At 45.0% G+C, this 20285-nt stretch overlaps 1 protein-coding gene across 3 annotated transcripts in view; it reads right to left on the bottom strand.

The window, feature by feature from the left end:
- Positions 1–20285, bottom strand: part of MSH3 (mutS homolog 3) — a 2607526-nt gene that overhangs the window by 2337757 nt on the left and 249484 nt on the right. For all 3 annotated transcript variants that reach the window (XM_085632401.1, XM_085632403.1, XM_085632402.1), the window contains exon 6: positions 17831–17948. In XM_085632401.1, the coding sequence (XP_085488527.1) occupies positions 17831–17948 (118 nt within the window). The remainder of the gene's footprint in view (positions 1–17830; positions 17949–20285) is intronic.

Below are 20285 nucleotides of genomic sequence, written 5' to 3'. Positions count from 1 at the left end.
TCTAGATTAGGATGCTACCCCTCAGTGCAGGCTCGACTGCATGCCCTGTGAGAACCTTAGGACTATCTTAGAATAAAGCTCAGAGCACTTGTGAATAGCCTTGGAATCAGGCCTCTTGAGCAAAACGAGAAAAGTGCCAAAAATGGCTTGGCGGGTAAAGCAGGGCAGATCTTGGAATTAAAAAGCACTTTAAGGCAGATTTCACAACAACCTTCAGAGGACAGCCAGAATCCTCAAGTGCCATGTCTCCCCCAGGCATGGTCCATGAAAAAGAGATCCCTTAACAGAAATTATAGAAAAAATAAATTACTTTACTTCCATGAAACTTGCAATTTGGAGGATCCCATCTGCAAACAGGTCCGTCCACTAAAGTAGACTTCCACGCTTAGTGGAAACTTAATAAAGCAATATTCCATGGGGAAGCACGACACCTGCCTTCTGCTGCCCAGCACAAAACTTTGATCCTGCATGACTTGTGCGGCCCGAGAAGCAGCCTTGGAGGCACAACCAGCCTACGGTTTGTGGAAGAGAGAAACGTTTTTGTTAGAAACAAGATGCCTGTGAAATGCTTTATTCAGGGCATCAAAATGCAAAGATACTTTATATATTTTGAAGGAAAAATCTGTTTGAAACGCTGCTTTAATTTAACATTAAGTTAAAGCAGCGTTATACAGGGCTCTTTCCTTTTTAAATAAAGTACATTGCAAGTTGTTCCTGGCCACAAACAGGAGACAGGAATATCATTTTACGTTTCTTTTTGTTACATTTCAATGGAATAATGAGAGAAAGGTAAAATTAAGTTCCTGGATCCGGTTAGTGCATAGGGACAACTTGCAGGAGGTACTTTATTCATTTTTTAAGAACTCCTGTAAAAACGCTGCTTCAATTTAATTATATAACAGGAGATATTTAAAATTAAGTGTTCATTTTATGGCACAATTAACGTAAGGCTTAACACGGCATATTGAAATGTTCTCATTAAAATAAAAAGTACCTCACTCCTACAGTGGCTGTCTTTTTCAGTTGTACATACAGCCAATCAACATGGTAAGCTGAGACATGAGTCAAACAGTGAAAGCTGAGACGTGAGCCAAGCTTAGGTGTATAACCCCTTCCATGCGCAAACATACATTTGTAAATATTGCAAAAAGTGATACAAAAGTCATACAAAAATGCCATCTTTTGAAAAACAAATCACAACTTTTATTTCTCCAACATGTAGAACCACTTAATAAGAACATCTAATTATATCACTGCCTCAAGAGGCATTTTTCACAGAGATAGTTTTTAAGCATGAAAGAGTCATGGACTCCCACCATCCATGGTGACAGTGCTATTTTAATGAAGTAAGAGGCAAGTTGTGTTCCATACATCTTGCATAATTTATAACTACATGGAGCAACATGAGTTGGCAGGAGAGATTTTTGTATAGTGCTCACCCTAAATTCAAGCATATCAAGGTGCCATCAGGCCTAATCATAAAGAAAAAGAAAACATGGTAACAAAATAATTGTATTGCGGCAGTTATATAGCATGTACTACCCCTTAGTGGGGCACTGAAGCTCTCACCTACATGCTCTGCAAGCTAGGCCATGTAAGCTATGTGATTGGAATGGTGTTGTTATTGTTTTGTGAACCTATATGGGACGTGTTTCCATGTCATGCGTCATGAGCACCGAGGTGCATTTACTGTGTTTGGGACATAGTAGTGTGGTGGTTGACATGTTATGAGAGACATACATGCAGTTTTTTTTCACTATGCTGGTAGCTTTGCACAGCCCTATCATTTCTTATGATTGTAGTCTACTTAGCTGGTGACTGCAGAGCTCAGGATCAAACAATTTGTTGAAGGGGGAAGCCAGGACTAATGCCAGTTTTTCTGGTTTATTGTTGTGTACTACATACACTAAATGTGTATCTTTTTCTCTGTAGAGGCCCTTTAGTCAATAAAGCGGGTGTGGAGGGGACATTGGGAACAATGTGCGATTTGCCCGGCCTTTAGTAGCTAATCACAAGTAGCTCTCACTACAGAAAAGGTTGGAGACCTCTGCTCTAAGGTGTTTCTCATGTTCCTGCACTGCTTCCCAAAACTATCCAGAGAGAGAACTGTAAGCGCAGCAGTGTGCGTGGTACTACTTCTACCCAGTGACTACACCTGCTGATCAGTGATTGTGCTGTGCTCGGTGCTTTGCTATATTGATCCTGGTGGTGCTGTGCGGACCTGTGGTCCAAAGCGCAGATAAGGGCGTGGAGCAGGCACCTTCAGCACAGAAGAGGTCTGTGCAGGAAGGATGGAAGTGGCTTCAAGCATACTTCCTCGCAATGCTGTCACAACTCGAAGGTCCGTGTTGCGCAAGCAAAGTGTGCCTCAGACAGCTAGGTAGCCTCTGGAGGCATGCACTGAGAGAAAGCATTCACCCTGGAGGGTCTCCTGCAGACCTGACAAGAGGGCACTGAGAGTAACAAGTCATGACTCAGGCAGCTTTCTTTGAAAGGCAAGTGTATGCAATGAGAGCAAGCACAAGCCTGGTGTGTGCGCGAGAGTGTGGGGGGAGGCATCACGGAATGTTAAAGGCAGCCATGTGACATATTTGGACACAGCTGTGTTTCCATGCCCTTTCTGCTGCATCATTTCTGGTGTCCGCACCTGAGCGTCCTTGGAAAGTTGTCTTCTGTAGCTTCAGAAGACACACACACGGATAGGGAGGGAGCACCACAATGCACAGTGGGAGGAGGGTGAGAAAGGAACAAGCAACGCAGCGTTGGGATACAGACAGCAGACACATACGCTCTTCTAGAGTGCATATAAAAGTGAAGGAGAGGGACTGCAGAAAAGTAAAATTTAAAAAAAAATAAAAAAAACACACAGCCCAGTCCGGAAATCCTCGGAAAACCTGCCTCTGCCCTAGAAAAATATCTGTCTCTCTCCCAAACGGATTAGCCTCCGTCCTGTGACCCAATGGCCAGTATTCTAATTATTGAAGCTTCCTTCCCCGTATTTCAATGCTCCGGGAAGTGTTTGTATTTCTGTGCTCCCTGAGAAACTTTAAGGGGGTGCATACAAACACCTCGAATGTTTCAGGATATGGTGAGATGCTTTTCTAGACGGTTAACTCCTGTCCTAAAAAGCATGCGGCCTAAAAACACGTTTTAAATGCGTGCTGCCATGAGGAGACATCAACCAAACAAACAAGCATGCTTGAAATGTGTGCAGCTGCACTGCAGGAAGCTTAGGTAAAGAGCCGAGAAAAAAAGAAAAAAAGTTTTGAGAAAAGCGGGCCACTGATAAGGAAAACATAAAAAAGAACAACAGGAAAAGGCATGCAACAACCAATAGAAATGGAGGAAAAGTGAGTGGCAAGCACACGTACAAATGAAAGTAAGGGTGGGATGTAAGCCCCTTTAAGATTTAAATTAAATACAATAAATTTCGCACGCACTGTGCAACGAAACCTAAAAAGCAGGTATATTTGTACAGTTGGCCTGTCATCTTGGCTATGCCAAATCGATGAACCAAATTTTGAAAAATAAACTACTCTGATTTGATAAGGGGAACATTGGGCAATCCAATCGGCAAGATGTATCTGAAAAACTATGTTGCAACGGCGATTACCAGAGAAGCCACTGAAGCCTGTATTCTAGTACAAAAAGAGTGATGTCATATATAAGGGACAGGGGCGGCATGCTCTCACCACAGGGAGAATGTGGGAAGGTCAAGAGGGGCAGGTAACACTACCAAAAATTTATGATAATAAACCCCAGTATTTATTGGATAATTTGTGTCTACTGCAAGTTGTTTTTTTTTTTTAATTCAACCCAGGAGTATAAATCCAGATCGGCGAATCTTGGAAAAAAAATGGAAAATCCAGAATGCAACTGTACAAGTTCAAATGCAATGTTCAGCATAGCTCGTTTAGGTGGAAAGGGTTTTTGAGCCCTGGTGGGGTAGAAGACGGCACAGGGCATGGCTATAGACAGACAGGTCATGCGCTGTGAGGTTGTTGAATATGGCATTAGGTCATGCACAGCTGATCTGGTTAAATGGGGCTTTGGACACAAATTATGTGAACTTACAGTTCTAATGTAAAATCCCAGAAATTTTCCAGTTATGGTAATATGTGTAAACCATGCCTCACCAAGTGCCGTTCATAACTTGACACATGATCACACTGACGAAACATCCAATGGCATACATATATGCCACTGTACTGGGAAAAGAGATGTCATTTTATTAGGTGCAAATAGCTTAAACCCCAATATATCCAATTGCTGCTGCTTGTCATCTGTCCAATGTATTTTGGTTGTTTATTACAATAATCAAGTGCAAGCTATAGTATTAGCGACACTAGATAAGACATTCCATTTGTTTCTGTAGTGATCGTTGGATCACTGGTCTACTGTTTCAGCATGACGTTACAATCCACACTTTACACCCACCCCTCACAGGCGTAACCAGTCAGGTGACTCCGACAATAAAAGGGGCCGAGCGCACGGTCTCCTGGCCAGTTCTAGACTATGACCAACTGTGTCCATGTCTGTTCTTCTAGTGTGCATGAGGGCCTAGAGCCCATGCACCAACCATTACAGTTTCAACAATTATCAATACATGGCATAATTATACAGTTACCATGGTGAGTCCCAATCCATAGTACTCCCACCATTTGCCCCAGATTTTGCAGTGATTCTCTTGGCAGACCGTGGCTTCACAGATGGGCTCCTCCTGTTGTGTATATCAGTCCACTTCTCTGCACCATGCCAGGAGGAAGATTGAGGGCTGTTCCAAACACAAGCAATGTCCCTTTTTGCCACAAAGGTGGCCGTCATCTCCCTCCGAGTGTCCCCCAGGTCCTTTGGGACTCCTAGCAAGGCAATTAAGGGTGTAAAGGGGATTTCCACGGAAAAGAACTACCAATCTAGAAACGGAAATCCTCAGTCACAGAACACTGCAAGACCACATGGAAAAAATCAAAATCAGGGCAGTCAAACCGTGAGCAAGCAGGGCTCACGACCCAGCTTGCATGCATAAGCATCAGGGTCAAAGGTAAGAGATTTAAGGTAGTGGAGCTGAATCAGCTGGAGACAGGAGGATATGTAAATAAACAACAAGAGGACACTGTTCCTATAGCAGGGTGCAAAAGTCACCCATATAAAATTAGAGGAAAAAAGGGGGGGGGAAGAAAGAGAGTCCTAGGAATGGAGGACCCATAGAGAGGGAGAGAGAAAGAAGGATCAATCTTTGTCCTTTAGTGCCCTCACACACCCCACGGGATGTCATGCTTCATCATCGGGCAATTGCTCCTCGTAGGGCCGGCGCTGCAATTCCCTACGGGTCCCCCGAAGGGTCACTTTGTCGGAGATCTTTTAGGACTGCCGGATGGTGCAGGAGGGTGTGTGAAGGGTGAACTGAGGGTAAAGAGGTGCGTGCAAAGTGGTACAAAAATATAAATTCCAATTCCAGCGTAGTTGTAAATATTTTACCCTTTACAATAAAAACATCGCCCCAAAGGCACACTATGCCTGGATGTCAGAGGTCATAGGTCAACATGTTTCGCGCCTAAATCGCCATAAAGGTCAGTGGCGCTTCTTCAGGACCAAAATCATCAATAAAGTGTAGTGCACGTGAACCAATATACATTACGTTAAAAACCCTCTTTTTTCTTCGGTCAGGGCAGTGCAAAGTTCTGTATACCCTCATTGTGGCTACAGTTGTGTTGTCGAGACTGCTCATGACCGTGCCTAGGAGAAAGAAAACGATATCAACCACAGTTGTGGGCTTCAATGAAACTAGATGTTTCATAATGTATAAACACTGTGTATACATCGTAGACAAAAGAAACACAACAGGCACACGAAGCAAGTTAAAAATAGGTGCTGCATTGAGCCCCAATCATATATAGTATCATAAGCGATATGACGAGACCTTACTCCGTGCATTAGCTAATTTAGCCAAAATGTACCATGCTCGGGTGGCGGTACCGCCAAAGTAATGTTACTGAACTAATAACATACAAAGCTCTCTATTGTAAAGGGAGATGCTTACCTAGCAATGTAAATATATAATTCCTCTTGGCAAGAGCAATGGGTGCCCGCATATAACCGGGCTGTAAAGACAGACAATAACATTTTGTCATGAAACCCAAGGTACTTAGTGCACTGAGCAACTTGCTCAGAATATTACAACACATAAAAAGCGCTTTTTAAGAAAATTCTCCACTTACAATTTCATACGGGTGTTTCTTCTCTGAACCTGCCCCGTCCATGCGTATGCCGCCAATGAACTGATCATGGCCAAACGCGATACTAATAAAGTAGCGGGATCAGGTGTATGGGTGGATACTCCTTCCGGGGTGTGCTCAGGGCTACCAAACTCAGGGGGGCGCATGCGCAAGTACACAGATGGAATGCGCATGTGCATACGGGGAGAACTACTCCCCAGTATCTGGATACCGATTATCAGATTAACAATACGTTAATGGGGAATTGCTTAAGTGACAAATGCTGACAACAAGTGTTCCCACAATATTAGCCGGTAATACATTATAAGGCTAACTCACGCTAGACGGACCCTTCTAAGGATGCTATTACTGGGCAAAAGACCCATCACGTATGTGATTCAGGGCGAGTATGTGTAGTAAATAGTTGGTCAATTAGTCACTACTTTTTGGGAAATATTTACTGTCGAATGGGACTTTATGGGGCTAAATCTAGGGCCAAAAAGGCTCTGCATGCACATGTGACCCCCACCCCAGAAATCACCAATACAGTCAGATAAAATGGTGGGCTAGACCTTCAGCCAATACAAGTGTTTTGAGGCGAAGTCCGACCTCCTTATAATTTAAAAAGGTAGTGTCTCGTGTGCCTGAGAGCAATGAAAAAAAAAAGAAAAGAAGCACTAATATGGTCTCTCGGCTGAGCCGCCGTGCATTAAATATATCAAAAAAGAAGGGGGGGACCTAGGAGCTAATGAAGGTCCAGTGTCCATGCTCCTAATGCCTAAATAAACAACAAGAGGACACTGTTCCTATAGCAGGGTGCAATAAGTCACCCATGCTTCAGGGTGCAAAAGTCACCCATATAAAATTAGAGGAAAAAAGGGGGGGGGGAAGAAAGAGAGTCCTAGGAATGGAGGACCCATAGAGAGGGAGAGAGAAAGTAGGATCTCTTTCTTCCCCCCCCTTTTTTCCTCTAATCTCGTCATATCGCTTATGATACTATATATGATTGGGGCTCAATGCAGCACCTATTTTTAACTTGCTTCGTGTGCCTGTTCTGTTTCTTTTGTCTACGATGTATACACAGTGTTTATACATTATGAAACATCTAGTTTCATTGAAGCCCACAACTGTGGTTGATATCGTTTTCTTTCTCCTAGGCACGGTCATGAGCAGTCTCGACAACACAACTGTAGCCACAATGAGGGTATACAGAACTTTGCACTGCCCTGACCGAAGAAAAAAGAGGGTATTTTAACGTAATGTATATTGGTTCACGTGCACTACACTTTATTGATGATTTTGGTCCTGAAGAAGCGCCACTGACCTTTATGGCGATTTAGGCGCGAAACATGTTGACCTATGACCTCTGACATCCAGGCATAGTGTGCCTTTGGGGCGATGTTTTTATTGTAAAGGGTAAAATATTTACAACTACGCTGCAAGTTTACCCTGGAATTGGAATTTATATTTTTGTACCCCTTTGCACGCACCTCTTTACCCTCAGTTCACCCTTCACACACCCTCATGCACCATCCGGCAGTCCTAAAAGATCTCCGACAAAGTGACCCTTCGGGGGACCCGTAGGGAATTGCAGCGCCGGCCCTACGAGGAGCAATTGCCCGATGATGAAGCATGACATCCCGTGGGGTGTGTGAGGGCACTAAAGGACAAAGATTGATCCTTCTTTCTCTCTCCCTCTCTATGGATCCTCCATTCCTAGGACTCTCTTTCTTCCCCCCCCTTTTTTCCTCTAATTTTATATGGGTGACTTTTGCACCCTGAAGCATGGGTGACTTATTGCACCCTGCTATAGGAACAGTGTCCTCTTGTTGTTTATTTAGGCATTAGGAGCATGGACACTGGACCTTCATTAGCTCCTAGGTCCCCCCCTTCTTTTTTGATATAGACAGGAGGATATGGCCAGTTCATCAGGACCATACATGCCTCTTGCCAATCAATGTCCCTAATGAGCCCCAACCAGCTTTCAGATTTATGCCTGAGGAAAGCCAGGGGATCAGGGGCATTAAGCACCAACGTCAGATGGATTTGGGATATTCCTCCTTTGCCTAAGCCACCCATAAGGAGTTTAGCTTCAAGAGGCTTATGTTCGGAATGACCCGCCAGTTCGTTTTATATTCAGCCAGGCCACGTCAGAGTTGGAGTTATTTGTGGAACTTGGTCTTGGAAAGTCAGAAGTGCGACTGCAGGTCTTGGAAGAAGCATAAGTGGCTGTCCCGCCAGATGTCCCACAGCGTTGAGATTTCAATAGTGTCCCATTTAGCATGATTGGGATCATCATTGGGAATTCATGAAGGGTGTACAGAAAACAAGGGAGGACCATTATTTTGAAGAGGGAGACTCGTCTAAGGACGTTAAGCAGTAAGGGTGTCCACTGTGAGAGGTCTTACTCCATCTCAGTAAGAAGAGGGGTGAGATTTAGGTTCCGCTTAAGATCGGGGTCAAGAGCTATGGTAATGCCTGCATAGTTGAAGCTAAGGCAACGGGCTAGTATAGAGTCCTGCCAGGAAACCGACTCAGTTTCACCTCAGACAGGAACCAGGACAGATTTGCCTTTTTTCAGCCGGAGGCCAGAGGCCTCTCCCTAGAGTTCTAGAAGACGGAGGCCTCTGGGTGAAGAGAGATGGAGATAGGTAAGGAACACAAGAAAATCGTCTGCACAGAGTGCAATTTTATCTTCAACTCTGTGGCCCAGACCCAGCTGTAAACCTGGGCTTCTCAGTTCACCATCCTAGCCAGGGCAAAGAGGAGCAGGAAAAGGGGACAACCCTGTTGATTCCCCTCGGTGGATGGGGACGAGTTCAGACAGGACCTCATTCATCCTGACATGAGCCATTGGGTCAGCGTAGAGAAGCCGGATGAAGGAGCTTAGTCTCGGGCCGAACCCCATACGATAGAGGACCATATCCAGGAAGGAGCAACTGATCAAGTTGAATGTCTTTTCGAAATTTATCAGCAACAGGGTGCATGGGACTTGGAGCTCTCAGGCGCGAGCCAATGTTATACGTGCCTGCCTACTACAATGACGGGTGCAGCGGACTGTCATGAAGCCGCACTGGTAAGAGTGTGTTAAGGGCCAGGTTAAGTCTCGCCAGTTAAGATATTGCAATATTTTGGGGGCACGCATTCTCAGTGCCCGCGGTGTGGGGGAGATGGGGCTGATTTTCACCATATGTTTGGGTCTTGCGCGGCGCTGGGTAGTTACTGGGAAGACGTCACGGAATGCCTGAACCAAGTGACAGATCGCAACATCAAATTTGAGATGGGTGCCTGCCTGTTGCTTTGGTTCCTCCACACCCGCCGCACGAGGGTTACTAGCAAGTTCTGTGACTTAGGGTTGATTATGGCCAAGAGGGAGCTCACCATGCGCTGGAAGTCAAGGGCGGGGCCTAGCTTTCTGAGGTGGAGGACAGCGTTCGCGAAATGGGCAGGCGCGGAGGGCACACTTCGCTTGCAATTAGCGCATAGGAGGAACGACGAAAAGGCGTTAGCGACGGCCCGTGCATGGGAGTCACTGGTGGTTGAACTTCAGGGGCTGATGTCTGAAAACATAGGAGAGGGGAGCATACCCGACCTACAGGAGGAAGCGATAAGCGGGGAGTAGGAAGGGGGTCACGGTGGTGGGTGGACACATTCAACACGGCTGAACCCGGGGGAACGCCCAAGCTGATAGAGATAGATTTGAATACCCCTACATGCGTCATGGTAAGGGGGGGGGTCTCTCCAGGGGGGGGGGGCAGGAAGATGGGGGCACACTGACATGGGTCGCGGGAGGGAGTGGGAGGGGGGAGCCCATGCGGGAAGTGTAACTTTCCCACTGCATAACTGGCTGAAATGTCGTATGTACTACTCTACGGTGAGTTGCTGGTGCTCTTGTGGGAATTGTATTGGGATGTTGGTAAGAAAACAATAAAAAAATGTTTAATCAAAAAAAAAAAAAAAGACCAGGTTAAGTCTCAGGGCTAAAAAGTTTAGCAAAAACTTTTTGTTCCTTGTTTAGTTCTGTGATTACAAAGGATATAGGAGAAAAAGCCTCACAATGGGGTTCACGGCTACTTGATTTGGGAATGACCACAATGGTTGCGGAGTCAATCCCCGGGGGGAAAGCCCTGCCACTGCAGGCTACTTTATATAGGGAAAGAAGGTGTGGAGGGTGGTGCTGTATTTGTGATAATATAAGGGGGAAAAACCATTGTGGCCAGGTGTTTTTCCAGAGTTCTACCCCAGAATAGCTTTAACTATTTCCTTGAGATTAAGGGCAGCCTCTAGGGCTTTCCTCAGTGCTGCAGGTAGTGAGGGAGGTGGATCTCTGTCAACAATGGTGTGTTCTAGTGTTCATAGTGAGCAGGAATGGTGGGTATATGATTTCAAGTAATACTACATGAACGCTGTCGCAATCTCTATGGATGTCTTACCATGCGGCCCAAGGGGTCCTGAACCACTGGGGTCACCCTACAAGCAGGAGTGCTAGAGGCCAGTTCTTGTAGATCTGTTGGATCATGGCTCCCCAACATTGGCACATCACATCCAGGACTACCTGTCTCAAAGAAGTTTGTACGAGCATTAGTCTATGGAGGGAGTTGTCCGAGTCATCTTCCAGAGGCGCTCCAAGTAGTGTATTAGGACCTCCAGGGTGGTTATGTGTTGCTTGGCCTTCTCCTGGCGTCTAATAAATAATTTTGCTAACCCTCAAACTGTGTTTTTGCATACCACCCAGAGTGTGGCAGTGAACTCAACTGAGTCCTGGTTAGTCTGAAAGCAGGACTTGATCTTAGTGGATAGGAAATCCGCTCAATGGAGGACCATGTGGTGCCATGTATTAAGGCTCAAAATGGGTCTGGAGTCTATGTATGACAGGCCATAGTGGAAGGATACAGGGGGAGTGATCAGAGATGCCTCGAGGGTGGATATTGGTAGTCCTGACCTGGAGGGAGTCTGTCACAGGAAGCAGGAGAAGATCAATACAGGAGTTTTATGTGCAGAGGTAAGTGTGCACTCTGTGGTCCCACTGTGCCAGGCCATCCAAATGTCACACAGCCACAGCAAGTCCATACAGATCTGGAGTTGTGTCGCATGTTGCCGACGGACCAAGGCATCCCTTTCTGGGTTGGGTGGGGGCATTAGAGTCTCCTCCAATAATGATTCTGCCTGAGGGGAAGGCCAGGATGACAGTTTCGATCCTCTTGAGGGCAGGTCTTGTGCAGGAGTACGGCCACCCCTCTGGAGCCTCTTGTGTATCCTGAGTGGTAAATCCTGTTGTGTCCAAATCTACGGAGATAAGGGAACGTGGAACCCAATAGGTGAGTTTCCGGGATCATAAGGATCGAGAGATGGACGAGTTTGGCATATCACAAAACTGCAGTTCGTTTAATGCGGTCAAGGAGCTCATTCATATTCCATGACATCAGGGAAAAGGTTATAATGATGGGTATTGGGCATGCAAAGGGCAAGCCCAGTGGGGGCTTCTCATCCTGATGGATAGAAAGCCCTGGGTGTATGGCAACATGCTCACGGGGCGGAGTGTGGGGCGTTTGGATACTCGTAGTGTCATAAAGTGGCTGGAATAAAAAAAACATTAAACCAATATAACATTCCCCCATCCCCAGCTGCTCCCCACCCCAGAAGTATCTGTCGCCCCGAACAATCCTCTCAAAGAAATCATAATCGTATCAAAGACATGCATTAGAAATAGACCCAGTGGAGAGCAGCATCGCCTGCCAGATCAAGACCATGAAGGATCAGTTGACGGGTTAGCCATGTAGTGTAATATTAAAGTACCAGGTGCGTACCAAGCAACGCTCAATTGTTGCACTTTCAGAGGTTAGGGCTCTGAGACAGGCTGTACTTGCAGGTTGGGATCGTTCGCAGAGACCGCAACATTCGTAAATGAGAGCTCAAGGCAAGAGGTTTGATGGGAGACAGGGTGCAGCCTCCTCCCTTGGCGGGATCTGGTCCGGCATCTAGAACTAGGCTTCTGGAAGGCTGGAGAAAGTTCTGGAGGTTGACCAGAGGGCTCCCGAAGATCTGTCTTCTGAGACACCCAATCCCATGCCATTTCAAGGGTGTTGAAGAAATAGGACCTTGATGCAGGCCGGGAATATTAACATGTAACAGAGGTTCATGGCCCGGAGTTTTGTCTGACTTCCTCAAACGATTTCCATTGGCAGCGGACAGCTTGGGTGTAGTCCAGAACTATCAATGCGGGAAGACTGATATTGTAGATTCCCTTGCAAATAGGATCACATTACCTTCTCTGTAATTAAGTATTCAAGCAATCCGTGGTCTTGGTGGGGCCCCACGTGGGAGGGTCCTGGGCAATGGAGCAATGAAGTTGTACAATCACAAATCATTTGAAGAGTTGGTCTGCCGGTACCCAGAAGAACAACCAGGATTCCATGAAAGCTGTGGGCTTCCATGTCCTCCAGGAAGCCCATGAAGCAGAGAATATTACACCGTGATCTATTCTTGGCCTCTTCTGTGTGGGCCTTGCGGGTGCTAGCACTGGATAGCTGCTTAGATACTGTTGTTTTCACAAAGAGCAGCACAGTGTCCTCAACCAAGTTAGTGCGATCTTGGTAGGGGGCCTCTCCCCTCTGAGCACTGTCCCCAGCAGGAAAGCGATGGGTCAAAGAGATCAGTGGAATGGGGTGGAAACCCTGCTGAGGCGTAGCTCCACCTCTCCAGTATGGTGTAGCTCAGGAGCCTCCGTCTGAGTGGCAGAGCACATATGCTGAGTAGGAGTGGGGCCCTGCCCTTCCGAGGTGCTTTGCCAGCAGCAGGAGTCCTTGGTCCGTCACTCGTCCTCTGTGAAGACGTGGCTCATGTAATAAACATCGGTGCTGCAATGCAATGGAGGCTACTGGAAGGCCCACAATCATTTCAGGGCGCTCCCAGGGTTTCAGGCACCCCTCAAGCCCAGGATCGGTTCCCTCATGCCGCAGCAGGCAAATCCTCAGTTGCTGGGGCCGAACAGTGTAGCAGATGGAAGTTTATCCCGTTGGATGGCGTAGGAGGTCGCAGAGTGCTTTTAGAGTGTGACTGCCATATTGGTCAGCTGGACCATGCCCCGTGATCCACAAGATTGAGATAAACGTTTCAGAAGCAAACTTCAAAACAAACATTCTTGCGCTGCTGTACTCCAGTGGAAGTGGAGGAAATGATCTGCCCAGCTGTATACCTGGCACCTCATCTAGCCCCACTGAAAAATACCCTGTATGTAGCACTCAGGATGAAAGTATTAAAGAAAAATAACACTCCCCCGCCCCCCCACCCACTATACGAATGAACTTCACTGGCACCACGGGACAAGATCACACATCGTTAAAGACATGTTATGTAATCTAGAAGGCAGAAAATTCCCACCTGCCACACCATCTGACAGAAAAAAGAATCAAGATCTTTAGGGTGTAGATTCAAAGTGAAAGCCTTAATTTCGCTAGATTGGAAACAAAAAGGAAAAAAAAAACAGAAGAGACCAATGAACTAACCTCATGCTATATAAATAAGGTTCAGAATAACGCTGCCGTAGAGATTCCACTCACCCCCTTACCCCGATACCAAAAAGTAACTGAAAACAGCCTTTTGTGGTAAAATCTCTATGAGACCGACATCACACAGCACTGGAAGAAAAGGTCTCCTCATTACTACTGTTCATTTTCTAACTATGATCTTTAAATATGTAAATATTTATAGTGCATGTGCTTTCCAGCTTAACCATATATGCAGCACAAGTACCAATACAAACATACATATCTGCAAAAACACTAACTCTGTGCTCACGACTAACAATTCGTAGAAGTCTGCCACCCACAGATTACACTTCACAGATGCTGCTCTTATCCACGTTTCAGCCAATAAAATTTTTAGCCCAATTGCGCGTAGGACTATTGCAAGGGACAGAAAAAGCCCAGCAACATTTCCTGTGCATACCTCATCCTGCCCCCCTCCCTTGCTTTCAGGGTAGGATTGTAGGATGTGTTGGCTGCAAAATCTGATCTTCACTACAGCGATTTGAAGAAATGAGTTGGTGGGGTATCCGGGGGGGCTGCCTAACGCAGGTACAAATACTGCTGTCAATCTCATCAGAATTGTGGGGCAATTCTGTGTTTTTTAACAATACTGTGAAAATTGCAGGGTCTTCTGGGTAAGATAGCTTAGTGACATCCATGAAAGCAACACATCCCTTCAAAATTTTCCACAGTTGGTAAAGTTCTGTGGGTGCCAGCGGACCGAGGGCCTAAATACATCAGCCATCCCACATACGCAGTCTGCAGTGGGTTCATATGTTTGCAGTTTTGGCACTTTACCATTACAATAGGTCTTGTCAAACATAAGAGATACTGTTTTTTTAAATTACTGTATAAATTTGGAAGGTATGTTTTGATATTGGAAATGCATTCTGGTATTCCTAGCTAGATAATTGGGTACTTTCCCCCACTATCTGATGTGCACAAGGCATTACGTGTAAGCAGGTCTTGTGCAATTCACACAAGTCACCCACCTCTTTAGATTTGCCTGCGTCCTTTCTCTTCATAGGTGTAGCAATGTAAGGTTTTGCTGGTTGCTCTGTAAACCATTAGATTAACGCTTTCAAAACTCAAAGACAAACTGCACATCCACAATTTTCTAGGACACAGCTATTGTCTGTTTATCTTCGCTATGCTATGGCTATCCATGACGTGGTCTTATTTTTACAGCATATGTGGTGTAGCTGCGGAAAGGGGGACAAAGGAGCCTGACATAGACTGCATAAATTCCCCAGTTACAGAAAATAAATGAACACTTCCATTGAATAGACTCCGATCCCATTCATTTCAGATTAGGGGCTGAGGGGCATAACAACTCTAATCTGCTCTCCTGAAAGACAGATGATTAGCGGAGACTAGAGAGCATTACACCTTCTGCAAGGAAGCCAGACTCAGAACTCCACATTTGCTCACCTAAAAAAAAAATGATTAGGTTCTGAGAGATGGCCAGACTAAAGGGTAGCAACCCTCAACTTCTCCCCTTTTGGAGTTGAAATACAATAGGTATTATGAGCACAAGGAGAGAAGCAAGTTATTTGTTACTACGTTTTCATTTTGTAAAATATTATCCCTGGTGTTAATGTGTTCTTCAGCTCCTTTATATGGCAGATCGGAAGGTAAATCATTCCAACCTGTCCCAAAATGAGGCAGGAAGATCCCCCAAAGGAAATTGGGTGCGCCCCATGCCAGGAATAGCTACCCTCTCACTCAAATGCTGTTTTTAAAATAAATGTATCACAAATTCCATGTTACGTCGGGGAGAAAAGGTGCTGCTTTTGCCTGATCATATTTGGAGACCATAGCATTGGAGGGGTGGTACAGTTGTTCTTAAAATGGACCAAAAGTGAGAAGATTGAGGGGAATGGATGGGCCATTGGGCCAAGCTGACGGGGGGCTGACGCCACATGCCAGGCGGAGTGAGCCTAATTTTTTTTATATTTCTACATATATAACAACTTTCCAGCTGGCTAGTGTCTCTGTCAGCCCACCTGATGGCAGGAGGTAAAGCCCACAATCTGTTCCTCCCAGCTGAGAGGTTGTTGATGCTTCCTCCAGAAGGTGTCCATGTCGGAGAGCAGCCCTGCCATAATCCCCAAACAGAATTCCATTCGGGAAAGCTACTGCTAGAAAGTAGTCTCTACCCTTTCCAAAGCTGCCTCCCCACTGGAATTGGAAACCTGAGGGCAGAGTTCAATACTAGTTGGCAAGAAGCAGGGCTTAGGCTCCTGCCACAAAATGTGCTTATATAGTTTAAGCAAACACTGCCAAAGCCAATTGTTCACAGCTATGTGAGATATACATTGGCTTTGTGACGGGCTACTGTACAACATAGCTATGGTAAACAAAAAAAGAGCTATGACTCAGCCAGCGTTGATCATGTCATAGCGCTTTTTTGTTTCTTTAAGCCATGTTACACTGCCGTCTGCACGGCTGTGCAACATGTCTAAAAAACATAAAACAAAGTCAAACAGCACACACATCCGTGCAGGCTATTTGGCTATGTCTAATGTTTTCTGTGGGGGACTGGTGGCTTGGAGGGGGCAGAGGGAACTGCGAGAGGTCAGCAACACAAAGGAGAGCAGGGGTTGTGCGGGGGTGAAGCAACACGAGGGAGGTGGAAGGGAGCAGTAACAGCAGAGGGTTTGCAGGGGCAAGCAACACGAGGGAAGTGTGATGGAGGAGGGAGGGAGCAGAAACACAATGGAGGGCAGGGTGAGTGCAAGGGGCAAGCAACATGAGGGAGGTGTGGAGCAGGAAAGTAACAGTAACACTGCAGAGGGTGATGCAATTGTGGGAGGCAAGCAACACAAGGGAGCTGTGGGGAGGGAGCAGCAACAGAACAAAGGGCGGGGAGTGCGGGGCAAGCAACATGAGGGAGGTGTAGACAAGGGAGGAAACCACAACACAACAGAGGGCAAGTGGATTGCAGGGGGTAAGCAAGACAAGGGAGGTGTGAGGAAGAGAGCAGCAACACAATGTAGAGCGGACGGTGGCAAGAACATGGGACGGTGGAAAGAGGATGGGGCTGGAAACACAAGCACTCTTACAGAGTACAAAAAAAGTACCTGCTTGAGTTTGCGGCCAGTGGAAGGACACTGGCCGCAGACAGGAAACTGTAGTTGGTCCATGCTCCACGGCCGGGACAAACACTTGAAGACCCAGCAGGAAGTAGGAGGTTGTGACCAATAAGAAGCAAGGAATGACGTCGAAGCCAACCAATAGTAAATATTAAGTATTAGGCTGGCTCTAAGCCCATTTTTAAGTCTTTTTTTTTTTTTAAACAGAAGATTTTGCATGTGCGCTGTTCAGGAGAAACCTAAAAAGCAAGCCCAACTGGTTAATACATAATGAAACCGCCAACATCAGCCACGTCTCTAGATTGCGCCAGATGCGGGCGCTCCCTGATAAAGGAAAACTTTCTTTCAAAGAATCTTTATTTATACTTAGAATAAGGTGGGGGAAACGAATGACTTTTTTTTACCCAAGAACCACAAAAGCTTTTGACACGCCTGGTCATATGACTGACTGCAGTTTTCAGTTTCTTATAAAATAGTTGTTTCAGGACGGATATTAAAGGTTAGGAGGGCTTTGCTTCAGTACTAGTAAGACTATTTTTTCATTTAGATCTTATCAAATGATCAAAACAGGCTTTCCAATTAACCAGGAATAGGACTATTTTAATGAGGAAAGGAGGATATATCTAAATCCCAGGTTACCAAGTTAATTCCATTAAGCCTCAAGGAGGGCATACTGAAGTCTTCCAAGACAAGGGTGCTTGTATATAGCGACGAGTTGGGGCACTGGCGGTTCTAGTAGGATTAACTTTGACATCAGGAGAAACAAGGTTGACATCGGTACCAAAGGAAAAGTATGAGCTCTCCACCATTCAGCAATCCGAGTGGCCTACATTTTAGGTTACTGTGCGAAATTAAAACTGAAAGAGAAGGCTCTAATTTCTTAACGCTGAAGGTCAGTGCTAAAACCCTGCAAATCAGACTGACAAATACTGGTAAGAAATAAACATGAAAATAAATATCAATCATTAAATGTAAATAGTTTAAAAAAGGATATCTTCTCCAATAAGAGTAGACTTGGTGTAAAGTGCAGTCAACTGTCGCGCAAATAATGCACTTTTGTTTTCTCCAGCTGCTTTCAATGCTGCCGTCTCGGTTTGCTTTACAACTCCCACCTGCAACAGAAAATGAGCTACATCACTATCAGAAAAAAATGCACAAATGTGATCCTCAGGGTTGGAGATAAAATATGAAATAATACCAAAACCCAGCAGAGATCAACTTGCACCACTTTAAAAATAAGGAAACTGGTGTGTTCCAACTGAAACTTACGCAATCATACCTAGACTGGCATGCTACATTCATTCTTTCTAACCTGTCTTCACGTAAGAAAAAACACCCTGAGGCAGCAAGAACAATAATCTGCATTTTAGCACAGCATGCAGCTCCACTATGAGGCTGAAAAAAGAAAAGGTGTTGTATGAATACCATTGCAAGTCACTATTGAATGAAATGAGGTATTTGCCCGGACAAGCATCATTATGGAACACTCTAATACAGTTATAAGCTACTTCCATCCTACTTCTTCTGCTTAACACTACTGCACATCAATACAAAGCATAGAAATCTATATAGAATTCATGCTTTAAAATGTTATTCATCTGTAACACTGGTTTTCCATGTTGATATATGGTATAGATGCAACCAGTCACACTCTACAGTCCATGGACACAGAGGAAGCCGCAGTGGTGAAAACATGAAAAATGTCCGAAGGCCGATCAACAAAATGATCTGTAAATTGTGTCAACTGCAAGAGAGTCTTTAGGTTCCTGTCTTTGAAGAAGGTTTTCTTACATGCTGAAACCAATTACAGATTTAACAGATACATAACCAGTGCATTAACCATTCAGATGACCTTCCTCATCATTTCCATTCCTTCCAGAGTATTAACACTGGGGCATATTTTATTGTCCACTGCAAAGAGCATACGTTAGCTTTGAGTCCTTCTGCAATGTCACAAAAACGTATGGTCCCTTTAGCAGATCCTTGAGCTGCTTTCGGAGCCACTTTGTGCTCCACTGAGTCAAATACAATTGGCAGCAGCATTTGTATCCTGCCACTCACCGAGGTCTTCGTCAACTTTACCACTCATAGACCTACTCTACGTCTTCAATGTGTAACCATGCCAACGTCCTACTAAAATCCCAGTATTTCACTCCCACAGCCCTACCATAATGCATGTCCTGATATATAGTCTTCTACTTAGTTTTTCTAGCATGGCCAAGTCGTTGTTAAAAGTGACAGCTGTGAATCCTTAAATTATTTCTTCAAGATATTACACTATTCTTTCTTCCATATTTTTCATGACTATCCCCACCTCTGTGGCTAGGATTACATGTTTTACATTGCCAGTGTCCTGCCTGGTTCCACATCTGCCCCCCAGCACTTGTTCTGCGCTTAGCATGTGTTACAAAAAAGTGGACTGATTCTCCCTAATATTCATGGATGTAACTCATCGACTGAATGGCCTTTTTCTCTTCTGCTCAGCTTGCACCAGTGCAATCGTTCCCTTGTAATGGACTCTTATCGCAGGTTCCTTTTCTATTTAAGCCATTCCTCCAATAATGCAGATATTCTAGTCACACAATATTTCCTTCTTCTCTCTAGCCCTACGAATTCACCCTTTTATATCCTGATATTGGTTAAGTATAGAACCAAAACATATTTGATTTCTTACTTTGTTTTTTTTCTTCTGTTTACATTGAAGTTCCTTCCTCTGCAAATTAATTTTCTGGTCTTTCTCTAGTTGAGGCTCCTTGCTCTTCCTAGGAGGCAGGCTTTTGTGCTTACTATTTCTGCCGCACTACTCGAAAACCATAGTGTCTTTTATTATAGGACACTTTTCATTTACCTGGTACTGAGGTTCCATGTATAATAATGGTTCACGTTCCCTTTGTACATCTTCTGCTGCCTGCGAATACTAGGCCTCTGTTAGCTCAATTTTATATACCCCCTCATATTTGTAAGATGGAATGTCTAACCTTGACAACAGTTGCAATTGTATGGAAAACCACTGCAACTGTCTTCTGATCAAACCACACCAATTAGAGATCATTGATCTCAGCTCCATTGCCGATGAAAACAGAAGTCACATTTTACCCATCCTTAAGAACCAGATCTAAAAACTCCCCCTTATGTGTTGCTTCAGCTCTAACTTTCTAATGCCCTCTTCAGGGAGGATCACATGCATCTTCTTCATGGTGCACTCGCCAATGGCATGCTCCCGAGGACATTGGGAAGATAATACTCAGTTCAAGCTAGTAGCACCCCCTTGTTTGATAACTTGTTTTGGTTCTGACAAGCACTTACATGCTGTGTTTTTTTTATGTAACATCTTATTGTTTTTATCAAATAGTACAGTGAAAAACGAGGCCACCAAATAGGAGTGGCTTGAGCAGAGCTTTAAATGGAAAAAAGTGCAGGTACTCACCAGAAGGAGTAGTGGACTGAGG

Source organism: Triturus cristatus, chromosome 2_1, assembly GCF_964204655.1.
Source record: "Triturus cristatus chromosome 2_1, aTriCri1.1, whole genome shotgun sequence".
NCBI lineage: Eukaryota > Metazoa > Chordata > Amphibia > Caudata > Salamandridae > Triturus > Triturus cristatus.
Note: the sequence above shows the minus strand (reverse complement) of the source record. Positions and strands in the feature narration are given on the sequence as shown.